General features: G+C 45.6%; 1 protein-coding gene across 1 annotated transcript in view; it reads left to right on the forward strand.

Annotated features, from left to right (window-relative positions):
* Nucleotides 1-12,913, forward strand: part of LOC135554107 (immunoglobulin superfamily DCC subclass member 3-like) — a 111,914-nt gene that overhangs the window by 73,230 nt on the left and 25,771 nt on the right. Inside the window, exons 5-6 of the mRNA XM_064986169.1 lie at nucleotides 4,380-4,538; nucleotides 10,316-10,481. Of these exons, the coding sequence (XP_064842241.1) occupies nucleotides 4,380-4,538; nucleotides 10,316-10,481 (325 nt within the window). The remainder of the gene's footprint in view (nucleotides 1-4,379; nucleotides 4,539-10,315; nucleotides 10,482-12,913) is intronic.

Here is a 12,913-nt window from a genome sequence, read left to right on the forward strand (position 1 = left end):
AATGGAAGCCCTATTTATGAGGAACCTGGTTGCAGTTCCTATGGCTTCCACTAGATGTCAACAGTCTTTAGAAATTGGTTGATGTTTTTCTTTTGAGAAATTAAGAGTTAGTGCTGTTTATTGTAAGTGTCACTACAGGTGGACTCTACTGTGTTGGTGCGCGTGAACTGGAACGCGCTTCACAATGTTTTTATCCGGTATTAGGAACAGTTTATTCCGTCTTAAATTTGATCGATCGTTTACGTTTTAGGGTACCTGAGGTTGGATTAGGAATGTTGTTTGAAATGTTTGGACCAAGTTTATAGGTAATTTATTAGATACTTTGTAGGCATGCTGGGCTAGTTGAAACCGGTGTATTTCTGAATCAAATAAATGGATATTTTTGGGACATAAAGAAGGACATTATCGAACAAAAGGACCATTTGTGATGTTTCTGGAACATTTTGGAGTGCCAACAGAGGAAGATCTTTAAAGGTAAGGCATTAATTATATCGCTATTTCTGACTTTTGTGGCGCACCTGTCTGATTGAAATATGATTTTCATGTGTTTGTATGAGGGCGCTGTCCTCAGATAATTGCATGGTCTGCTTTCGCCGTAAAGCCTTTTTGAAATCTGACACAGCAGCTGGATTAACAAGAAGTTAAGCTTTATTTTGATGTATAGCATATATATGTTTGTGAATGTTGAATATTGATATTCCTGTAGTTTGAATTTGGCGCGTTGCCATTTCACTGGATGTTGTCAAATCGATCCTGCTAAAGGGATTGGCACGTGAAGGGATCCATAAGAGGTTAAGAACGGGAAGCATAGAAATATCACACATAGAACAGGTCAACCGCTTCTTAGACTTGCTTTCGATGAAAATGACAGATCTATTACTCACATTTCTATGTAAATTTGGTCAGGTTGCCCTAAAAGTGACATATTGCAGCTTTAAGAACTTTTATGCCTTAGATGTTTACTAGAACTGCCACACCGGTATATAGTACAATAACCAAATATTTAAAGCTATTTTAGTATTTCCTAAAGTCTTGCAGCCTTGCCTGCAGGCAAGCCAGCAGAGATAGTTATACAAGCTACTCTATCTTGAGTTATAGCCTGAAATGGCTCAGTAGCTAATTATGAGGTTGGGAGATTGGGAACCTATCTGGGCTAGCTAAAGCCAACTTCATAAAATTGCTAGGTGACTAGTATTACAGAGAAAAACAACATTTTTTGTTTTATTTATTCATCAAAAAGGAATCAATAGGCCACATACCTTGATCAAATTCATTTACAAACATTCCTCCTGTGAGTCCTGCCCATCACCGGCAGTTAAAATCAAATCATACACTGTGTCTGTCACTCCACACTCTCTCTCCTCCGCTGACGTAGCATATCTTTGCTCTGTGGTGCATCTGGGAAGAATGGGGGGTGATAGTCAGTATGTCCCCTCTGCAAAATACTGCTGACAGATATGTTTTTATAAATAATGATGATGAAGCGGGGGCTTTAAAAAAAAGTTCTTAATTTAACATCTGAAAAATGTAAAAACAGGACAAATCTGAGGGGGCACGTCTCCTTGTGGGCATGACGCCTCTGGATTTTAGTGTATTAGATTACAGGGAGTGACGGCCTGGGGATAAGCTGGATAATGAATTTAATAGATTCACATCAGTCATTCCTTAATGCCAGAGTTTGTTTGGAGCTTTTCATTCATCAGCACTGGTGCTCTCTGGGCTACTTTTTGCTGGCTCTCTGCCTGCTTTGACACTAACTACATTACAGACTGACATAGAGATAGCGGCATCCATTCAGACAGCACACACACACACACACACACACACACACAGACAGATAGAGAGCGAGAGAGAGATCAAGTTTCTGTGAGAGAGAGTGTGTCTGGAGAGATAAGAGGTAGCCATGGAGGATCTGTAAACTGTGTCCAACTCTGTTGATTTTACAGTTCACTCAGCAGCTAGCCCGACTTGAGTCAGGCTTATTGTAGAGGGGTAATAACGCCCATTATATGGTTCACAGTTGTTTAGCCACTCCTAGCTGAATCCCTTTAGTTATGTCACTGGACTTGGGCTGGGAGTGGGAGGGTCAGGCTGAGAGCCTGAGGCTTGCACTTAATAGTACCATGGAGCATGTTTAAGTTATACTGTTCTAGCCATAGCTTCTACTACAGTCAATAAGAAACTCCACTGGCTGACTTAGCTGACCAGGCTGTTTCAATTGGATTGTAAATATGTCTGAATAATAGGTTCCTATGTTCTACTGAAAATCCTGTAGCCTACAGCCCACTGCTGGTGCTGTCCGCTGCAGCTACAAGAACACAGAAAGGGCTGAGGTTTTTATATTCTATTTTGAAGGCATTCTCGTGAACTCTGTCTGGATGCACTGTCCACCTTTTCCCATTCTCGTGTTTCTCTTCAGCCCACAGTGCATTGTCTTGTCGGGGTCCAGGTTTGTGGAGTGTTTCCCAATGCCCCTCCCTTTCCTTGTGGTGGCTCTGCTCAGATGCACACAGTGTTCACAGAGGAGACGTGTGTTGCCCTCCTATAAAAGGCCTGGGCAAGGCCATATGGCCCCAGTCTCTGGCTGGCTGGCTAGCTGTCTGCTAGCTGTCTGTTTGAAGATGTGAGGAGAGGAGGATGGCCAGTCTGCTTTCTCTGCAGGCTTTTAGCATAGCGGCCATGTCCCCCACACAGCCCTTTAACACTCTTAAGCCGGGACACACAAGACGCAGATGTTACAAAGATAGAGAGGGACTGAAATATCTTTGGCTGTGCCATGTCATTGTTGGTCCCCATTATAAGGCCATTGAAATAGGAAGAGACAGAGAGCAGGACAGGGTATTTGATGGAGGGACAGAGGGGAGTGGCAGCCTAGCTTATCCATGTAGCTCTGCCTGCTCAGAGGGCATTTCCCCACTTTAAAGCATGGTGTGCCTAAGGCAGTAGTGGGCTTTGTCAAACCGTGAGATCAAACTGGTGTGTGTGCGTGTGCATGTGCATGTATGTGTGTGTGTCACTAGCCTGTCAGAGTGGGGTGGGGAGGACGGGACTGGGGATGTAAAACAGACCCCCTCACACACACAAACAATTACACACACTAACACATAATGGAGTCGTGGCAACATAGTTCTTCTGCGTCACTGACTGTGTCGGCGTGGCCTTGGCCCTCACCCAATGCACTCGCCTCGTTTGCCACCTTTCTACTGAATATGGTGATTCTCACAAGACGTGCTCTGTCACACTTGTGAGAACTGCTCTGATATTTACTGTGGAATGTGTTTTGCAGCGGTATGGGGCAATTTTATTGACTTCATTTGATTTTTACAGGGACAGTGCACATCAATCAAGGTTTCAGTAAAAGTGCCGGTTTTAGCCAGCCGGCTAATTTTCAACCGCAGTCCCTGGGCAGGTTATTAAAAACAATTACAACATAGACAATCATTGAGCAGTGAGCACACGCAGAGCAACATAGGACAAGCAAGACGTAGCATACAGACAGAGCAACATAGGACAAGCAAGACGTAGCATACAGACAGAGCAACATAGGACAAGCAAGACATAGCATACAGACAGAGCAACATAGGACAAGCCAGACATAGCATAAAGACAGAGCAACATAGGACAAGCAAGACATAGCATAAAGACAGAGCAACATAGGACAAGCAAGACGTAACATACCGACAGAGCAACATAGGACAAGCAAGACGTAACATACCGACAGAGCAACATAGGACAAGCAAGACATAGCATACAGACAGAACAACATAGGACAAGCAAGACGTAGCATACAGACAGAGCAACATAGAACAAAAAGCAACAAAACAAAATCCATAAAAGCAACAAAGTGTTTCCACACCTCACAAGCTACAGACTACAGACATGGAAAGCAGCATTACACAGCTAGGGACCATGTTCACAAATCTGATTGACCTTTAGCCATGTCTTCATGTTTTTTGTGAAAGTGTGATAGGTGGTGCAGTTATGTGTGTCTGATGGCAGTGTATTCCAGACATGGGAAGCTCTCACAGAGAAAACGGATTTACTAAATTTGCTTTTCCTTAAGGGAACTATACAGTCACCTCTAGCGTCTCCTCTTCTCCAACGTTGAATATTTTGTGTACATTATAGTATGTTTAATCAATCATTTATCTCCCTTGGTATTTTTATAGCCTTTTTTAGTATATTTAAAGTGTTTTTTATTTTTTATTCTAAGCTAACTCAGCTAATTTGCTATCTCACTCCTTTCCTCCACTTCTCTCTCTTTCTCTCTATCTCTATCCCTTCCCTAATTTCATCTCCTGTCCTATTTCCTACTCTCCTCCCCTCCCCTCCCTTCCTTTCCTCCTCTTCTCTTTTCTCCTCCTCTCCTCTCTCCTCAGATGGCCGTCCGATAGGTGTGGAGGGCATCCAGGTGCTGGGTACAGGGAACCTGATGATCACAGATGTCGGAGTCCAGCACTCTGGCGTCTACGTCTGTGCTGCCAACAAACCAGGGACCCGTGTACGCAGAACCGCTCAGGGACGTCTGGTGGTCCAAGGTGACCCTTTAGTTACACACCCACTCAGGATAGTGTGTGTGTGTGTGTGTGTGTGTGTGTGTGTGTGTGTGTGTGTGTGTGTGTGTGTGTGTGTGTGTGTGTGTGTGTGTGTGTGTGTGTGTGTGTGTGTGTGTGTGTGTGTGTGTGTGTGTGTGTGTGTGTGTGTGTGTGTGTCAGTGGAGGTTGGTGGGAGGAGCTATAAGAGGATGAGCCCATCCTCCTATAGCTCCTCCCACCAGCCTCCACTGGTGTGTTTATGTGTGTGATTTTGAATGGAAATTAATTTTAGGTCCCCACAAGGTTAGTAAAACAGATGTGTGTGTGTCTCATTCGCTGTGCAATTTCTTACACATTTTCTACCAGTTGGAGGTGGTTAGTAGCAGAAGGCATTCAGCGTGTTCCTCACATGCTTATCAGCTTAAGAACCCTGCCCTTGGCCCCAGCCAATAGCAATACTGCTCCCAGTCAATATTTCATTGAAACTTCCTGTCTGTTGTTAGACAAGGCCCTGCTATAGAAGGCTCTGGAAGAAAGCCATGCTGTTGATTATGTGTCGATGTCTGGTTTCTTTATCGATCAGTGAAAACTAGAACGCGCCCTCAGCTAACGATCTGGTGCGATATACAATACATGTGTTTTATGATAAGAAATGGCTGAAGCCTTCATGTGGACACAGCCTTCAAGAAGCATTGCTTCATATTCTCATGGCAGAAATGTTCTCCTGGACGTATTTCACAGTCGGGGCGCATATGACTGACTGACTGTCTGGCTATGAGAGGGTTGTTATGGTGATAAGGCCTCGGTGACTGTATAGAGTAGCAGCATACATGCGACTCTCTCCCGCCGTCCGGCCAAATGTTTTGATCAGAGTAAGGTAGGCTGTTGCTTAAGAGAATTGATGTAATCTTTCTGGCCATATGGTTGGCACAGCGGCCTTCTGCTCACTGCACTACCCTTCATTTACCTCAGAGTGAGAAAGTGAGGGGAGAGGGAGAGAGAGAGAGAGAGAGAGAGAGAAATGGAAAAGAGAGATTGGGGAAGAGAGTAATAGAGAGTAGGGGGAGAGGGAAAGGGAGAAGGTTAGAGAGAGAGAGGAGAGGATTGAAAGACAGAGAGCGAAAGATAGAGAGGGAATGGGGGAAAGAGTGCTGATCAGACCCGCACCACAATTGCACATCAATACTCTCCCTGACCCACCATCCCCCTGCCTCCCTCCAGCCCTTCCCTCCAGCCCCTACTCACATACACACAGCCTCTAAAGAGCAAACAGAGAGAGATGGAGAGAGAGAGATGAAAAGGGAGAGAGAGAGAGAGAGATGGAGATGGAGAGATGAAAAGGGAGTTGGAGAGAGAGATGGACAGGAGGGTCGAGCCAACCTAATCCTCGTCATACCACAGTGCCTAGAATGGTGTGAATTTCAGGTCCCGCACTTTTACTGACCGGGTGACAGTATGGAGATAGCTGAGATTAGAAAACCATCGTAACACCTCTTCTCTTAAGATGAGAATTAGATGGATAGAGGATGCTAAATAACTAAAACTGGAAAGGGGAGGGTTTGTTTACAGGAAGATAGTATAGATAGAGGATGCTAAATAACTAGAACTGGAAAGGGGAGGGTTTGTTTACAGGAAGATAGTATAGATAGAGGATGCTAAATAACTAGAACTGGAAAGGGGAGGGTTTGTTTACAGGAAGATAGTTTAGATAGAGGATGCTAAATAACTAGAACTGGAAAGGGGAGGGTTTGTTTACAGGAAGATAGTTTAGATAGAGGATGCTAAATAACTAGAACTGGAAAGGGGAGGGTTTGTTTACAGGAAGATAGTTTAGATAGAGGATGCTAAATAACTAGAACTGGAAAGGGGAGGGTTTGTTTACAGGAAGATAGTTTAGATAGAGGATGCTAAATAACTAAAACTGGAAAGGGGAGGGTTTGTTTACAGGAAGATAGTATAGATAGAGGATGCTAAATAACTAGAACTGGAAAGGGGAGGGTTTGTTTACAGGAAGATAGTTTAGATAGAGGATGCTAAATAACTAGAACTGGAAAGGGGAGGGTTTGTTTACAGGAAGATAGTATAGATAGAGGATGCTAAATAACTAGAACTGGAAAGGGGAGGGTTTGTTTACAGGAAGATAGTTTAGATAGAGGATGCTAAATAACTAGAACTGGAAACGGGAGGGTTTGTTTACAGGAAGATAGTTTAGATAGAGGATGCTAAATAACTAGAACTGGAAAGGGGAGGGTTTGTTTACAGGAAGATAGTATAGATAGAGGATGCTAAATAACTAGAACTGGAAAGGGAGGGTTTGTTTACAGGAAGATAGTATAGATAGAGGATGCTAAATAACTAGAACTGGAAAGGGGAGGGTTTGTTTACAGGAAGATAGTTTAGATAGAGGATGCTAAATAACTAGAACTGGAAACGGGAGTGTTTACAGGAAGATAGTTTAGATAGAGGATGCTAAATAACTAGAACTGGAAAGGGGAGGGTTTGTTTACAGGAAGATAGTTTAGATAGAGGATGCTAAATAACTAGAACTGGAAAGGGGAGGGTTTGTTTACAGGAAGACAATATAGATTGAAGGGTTGGTAATGGCTCACATCAACACCATTATCCCAGAATCCCTAGACCCACTTCAATTTGCATACCGCCCAAACAGATCCACAGATGATACAATCTCTATTGCACTCCACACTGCCCTTTCCCACCTGGACAAAAGGAACACCTACGTGAGAATTCTACTCATTGACTACAGCTCAGCGTTCAACACCATAGTGCCCTCAAAGCTCATCACTAAGCTAAGGATCCTGGGACTAAACACCTCCCTCTGCAACTGGATCCTGGACTTCCTGACGGGCCTCCCCCAGGTGGTGAGGTTAGGTATCAACACAACTGCCACGCTGACCCTCAACATTGGAGCTCCCCAGGGGTGCATGCTCAGTCCCCTCCAGTACTCCCTGTTCACCCACGACTGTATGGCCAGGCACGACTCCGACACCATCATTAAGTTTTCAGATGACACAACAGTGGTAGGCCTAATCACCGACAATGACAAGACAGCCTATAGGGAGGAAGTCAGAGACCTGGCCGGGTGGTGCCAGAATAACAACCTTATCCCTCAACGTAACCAAGACTAAGGAGATGATTGTGGACTACAGGAAAAGGAGGACCGAGCACGCCATTCTCATCGACGGGGCTGTAGTGGAGCAAGTTGAGAGCTTCAAGTTCCTTTAGAGCATCAACAACAAACTAGAATGGTTCAAACACACCAAGACAGTCGTGAAAGGGGAATGACAAAACCTATTTCCCCTCAGGAAACAAAACAATTTTGGCATGGGTCCTGAGATCCTCGAGAGCACTGGTACTGCCTAGTACGGCAATTGCTCGGCCTCTGACTGCAAGGCACTACAGAGTGTTGTCCGTACGGCCCAGTACATCACTGGGGTTAAGCTGCCTGCCATCCAGGACCTCTACAGCAGGCGGTGTCAGAGGAAAATTAAAAATTGTCAAAGACCCAGCCACTCAGGTCATAGACTGTTCTCTCTACTACCGCATGGCAAGCAGTGCCAAGTGTAGGACAAAAAGGCTTCTCAACAGTTTTTACCCCCAAGCCATAAGAATCCTGAACAGGTAATCAAATGGCTACCCGGACTATTTGCATAGTTAATGTGTCGCAGCATAGTAAAAACGGGGGTTGGGGGGGGCTGCTATATTGGCTAACCGGGCTATCTTCATTGTGTCCCGCTACCCACCACCCGCCAACTCCTCTTTTACGCTACTGCTACTCTCTGTTCATCATATATGCATAGTCACTTTAACCATACCTACATGTACATACCACCTCAATCAGCCTGACTAACCGGTGTCTGTATGTAGCCTCGCTAGTCTCTGTTCATCATATATGCATAGTCACTTTAACCATACCTACATGTACATACCACCTCAATCAGCCTGACTAACCGGTGTCTGTATGTAGCCTCGCTAGTCTCTGTTCATCATATATGCATAGTCACTTTAACCATACCTACATGTACATACTACCTCAATCAGCCTGACTAACCGGTGTCTGTATGTAGCCTCGCTACTTTTATAGCCTCACTCTTCTATATAGCCTGTCTATTTACTGTTGTTTTATTTCTTTACTTACCTATTGTTCACCTAATACCTTTTTTGCACTATTACTGTAAATAAGCATTTCACTGTAAATACCTGTTGTATATGGCGCACGTGACAAATAAACTTTGATTTGATTAAAGATTAGAACCAGAAGGATAGCTGACTGGCAAATAAACCTGCTGAAGGGAAAATAGTTGCTGATTGTGGGAATGATCTCATTCTAAATTACGACTAGATGATCCCTAATTGCAGTCTCATTGTCTTCCCACTCATTAGGAAGTTATTATGAAAATAACTCTTTCATATATGAAAATATTGATGTGGCTAATAATACCTGCAGCTATGAATAATGAGGGGAGATAATTACCCCAACAGAAATAGCAACAGCAATAACAACAAACAGCTCTGATCAGATCCGGAGGAGTGTAATCACACATTTGAGGCGATACTAAACACTGTTTAATTAAGAGGTAATAGAGATTTGCATTACCTGTAGCTTTGTGTCAATTAGCGCAAACGGAGCATGGCTCATAGCTCAAAGAGAGGAGGGAAAGAATGACTCCTAGGGAGGGAGGGAGGGAGGGAGGGAGGGAGGGAGGGAGGGAGGGATCATTGGCTGGAGGCTGAAGGTCAGTAGCTGTGAAATTGTGCACTGAAAGACTTTCGGGAAAGATACTGTATCTGCACTGCATTGCCTTTCACTCAGTTGATGTGTTCTATACCAGTTATTCTGCATTTGTGAATAGATTCCCTGTTCTCTCCTCTTCCTCTTCCTCCTCCTCCTCCCTTTTTGTGTTCCTAGATCTGCTTCTCAGTTCCAATGATGATAATCTGATCCTCAGCTAATAATTGTTATGCTAAGGGACTCCCGGGTGGCGCAGTAGTTAAGGGCGCTGTACTGCAGCGCCAGCTGTGCCATCAGAGACTCTGGGTTTGCGCCCAGGCTCTGTCGCGACCGGGAGGTCCGTGGGGCGACGCACAATTGGCCTAGCGTCGTCCGGGTTAGGGAGGGCTTGGTCGGTAGGGATGTCCCTGTCTCATCGCGCACCAGCGACTCCTGTGGTGGGACAGGCGCAGTGCGCGCTAACCAAGGTTGCCAGGTACACGGTGTTTCCTCTGGCACATTGGTGCGGCTGGCTTCCGGGTTGGATGCACGCTGTGTTGCGTTGTGTATCGGAGGACGCATGACTTTCAACCTTCGTCTCTCCCGAGCCTGTACGGGAGTTGTAGCCATGAGACAAGATAGTAGCTACTACAACAATTGGATACCACGAAATTGGGGAGAAAAAGGGGTAATAAAATAAATAAATAAATAATTGTTATGCTAAAATCTGTCTCTAATCCCCCTCCCCACACACAATCTAATTGTGATCAATGTGATTAGGCTGGATTAAGCCCAGGATAATACGCCTTTATTCCTTCCTCCCCTTTTATAATTCCCTCTAGAAGCTCTGGGAGCTTCCTGCTTTTTCAAAATACCTTGGTAGCTTATGTTTTCTGACCACTGGTGAAAAATCATAGTTGTTGTGCAGCATAGTATGGGGAATAAGAAAGACCCTGTCAGCAGGTTACTATATCTGTGTAGCAAGGCACTTTATATTCAGTTAGTAAGTAGCCCACTATCTGTCTTTCTCTTTCCTCTGCGACTGCCACAGCCCCGGCAGAGTTTGTGCAGCCTCCCCAGTCCATCTCCCGGCCGGTGGGCACCACTGCTATCTTCACCTGCCAGGCGCAGGGCGACCCTGTGCCCCACCTCACCTGGCTGAAGAACGGGCAGATCCTGGAGCCTGGAGGGCACGTCAAGCTCAGGAACAACAACACGTAAGTTAACGTACAGCCATGGAGATACATATACTAAGTGTGTTCTATTGAATTGTGTGCTGAAAGCAACAGGGACTGTACTCATTCTGTATGGCAATAACACTATATCCATTCATGCATGCAGCCATCCATCCACTGTAACAAAGCTACATGCCATATGTGCATGGCTGGCAGTGTCGTCGGCGTAATCAAACGCTCCATTATTTTTGATCTACTGCGCTAATGAAACAGCTGTCCAAGATGTCTGCCAAGAGATACACTGTCTTGTTTTAAATGGAGCTGTGACATTACATTACGAGGGTATCTATCGAATCACTGCTGGACCGGCTCCCAAGGCTGTCCGGTGGAATTTCCAGGAACAGAACAGAAGGCCCGGCCAGTGTATTGTGTCATTTAACATTCTCCATAAGAGCGATGACGAGGCCAGGTTACTGTGTTTATTGTTGTGTTGGGCGGGCGGGCGGGTTGGGGCAGGCAGGGAGAGACGGGAGGGTTGTAAATGAGCCTGGGACTGGCCTCGCTCCAGGTCTAGGAGAGTGGCTCTGTGTCATGATAATGATTCAAGTCTGCTACTGTATTTGGAGCTTTGCTGTTTTATTGACCTGAGTGGTTGTCACCACCGGTGTTTCCCCAGAACCGTTAAACACGGAGTCAGACAGCCTGGTGGCCGGTGTCAGAATGCTTCTCATTCAGGTCAAAGAGTAGACTCCAAACATAGCTAGGAGTTATAGCTCAGTAATATCTCAGGTGACTGGATGCTGGATGGTTGTCCTGAATTTGGTGCGCATACTTTTCAAGGTATTCTGTCAATGTCCTGCATGTGTTTGGATGTTTTCCAGTTGAAGATTTCACAGCACCTATTCCCTATAAGGTGCACTGCTTTTGACGAGAGCCCATAACACAAAGAATATAGTATGTCATTACATATGAGGGAGATCTATATTTGTTCACGCAGACAGGGGAGATCGTATTATGCGTACATTGTAACTGTCAGCATTTGAAAGATTTATAGGTTAGGTGCGTTTCTGGCTGTGGGAAATGAAAGAAATTCTGTTCTATATACAGGTTTATTATGCATGATAAGTTCAGTGCTGTACACCAGCTGTGTTTTGCAAGAGTGAGAATCTGTGTGTGTTAATATTTATAAATGCAACGGATGGTGAAGTGATTACATTACTTATGCACAAGAAAATCAATAAAGCGGGACAGTGAAGTTCATGTAAATGATACAGGTGTTCCAGACCTAGTGGTACATGGGGAGAGAGAGGCCGAGGCACTACCATCACTCAGACACACTGTTCTCCTCTACCAGTCACAGAGATAGAGAGAGAGAGGGGCCAGGCAGAGAGAGAGAGGCCGAGGCACTACCATCACTCAGACACACTGTTCTACTCTACCAGTCACAGAGATAGAGAGAGAGAGGCCGAGGCACTACCATCACTCAGACACACTGTTCTCCTCTACCAGTCACAGAGATAGAGAGAGAGAGGCCGAGGCACTACCATCACTCAGACACACTGTTCTCCTCTACCAGTCACAGAGATAGAGAGAGAGAGGGGCCAGGCAGAGAGAGAGAGGCCAAGGAACTACCATCACTCAGACACACTGTTCTCCTCTACCAGTCACAGAGATAGAGAGAGAGAGGGGCCAGGCAGAGAGAGAGAGGCCAAGGAACTACCATCACTCAGACACACTGTTCTCCTCTACCAGTCACAGAGATAGAGAGAGAGAGGCCGAGGAACTACCATCACTCAGACACACTGCTCTCCTCTACCAGTCACAGAGATAGAGAGAGAGAGGCCAAGGCACTACCATCACTCAGACACACTGTTCTCCTCTACCAGTCACAGAGATAGAGAGAGAGAGGCCGAGGCACTACCATCACTCAGACACACTGTTCTCCTCTACCAGTCACAGAGATAGAGAGAGAGAGGGGCCAGGCAGAGAGAGAGAGGCCGAGGCACTACCATCACTCAGACACACTGTTCTCCTCTACCAGTCACAGAGATAGAGAGAGAGAGGGGCCAGGCAGAGAGAGAGGCCGAGGCACTACCATCACTCAGACACACTGTTCTACTCTACCAGTCACAGAGATAGAGAGAGAGAGGCCGAGGCACTACCATCACTCAGACACACTGTTCTCCTCTACCAGTCACAGAGATAGAGAGAGAGAGGGGCCAGGCAGAGAGAGAGAGGCCGAGGCACTACCATCACTCAGACACACTGTTCTCCTCTACCAGTCACAGAGATAGAGAGAGAGAGGCCGAGGAACTACCATCACTCAGACACACTGTTCTCCTCTACCAGTCACAGAGATAGAGAGAGAGAGGCCGAGGCACTACCATCACTCAGACACACTGTTCTCCTCTACCAGTCACAGAGATAGAGAGAGAGAGGGGCCAGGCAGAGAGAGAGAGGCCGAGGCACTACCA

Source organism: Oncorhynchus masou, chromosome 2 (assembly GCF_036934945.1).
Source record: "Oncorhynchus masou masou isolate Uvic2021 chromosome 2, UVic_Omas_1.1, whole genome shotgun sequence".
In the NCBI taxonomy this organism is placed as follows: domain Eukaryota; kingdom Metazoa; phylum Chordata; class Actinopteri; order Salmoniformes; family Salmonidae; genus Oncorhynchus; species Oncorhynchus masou.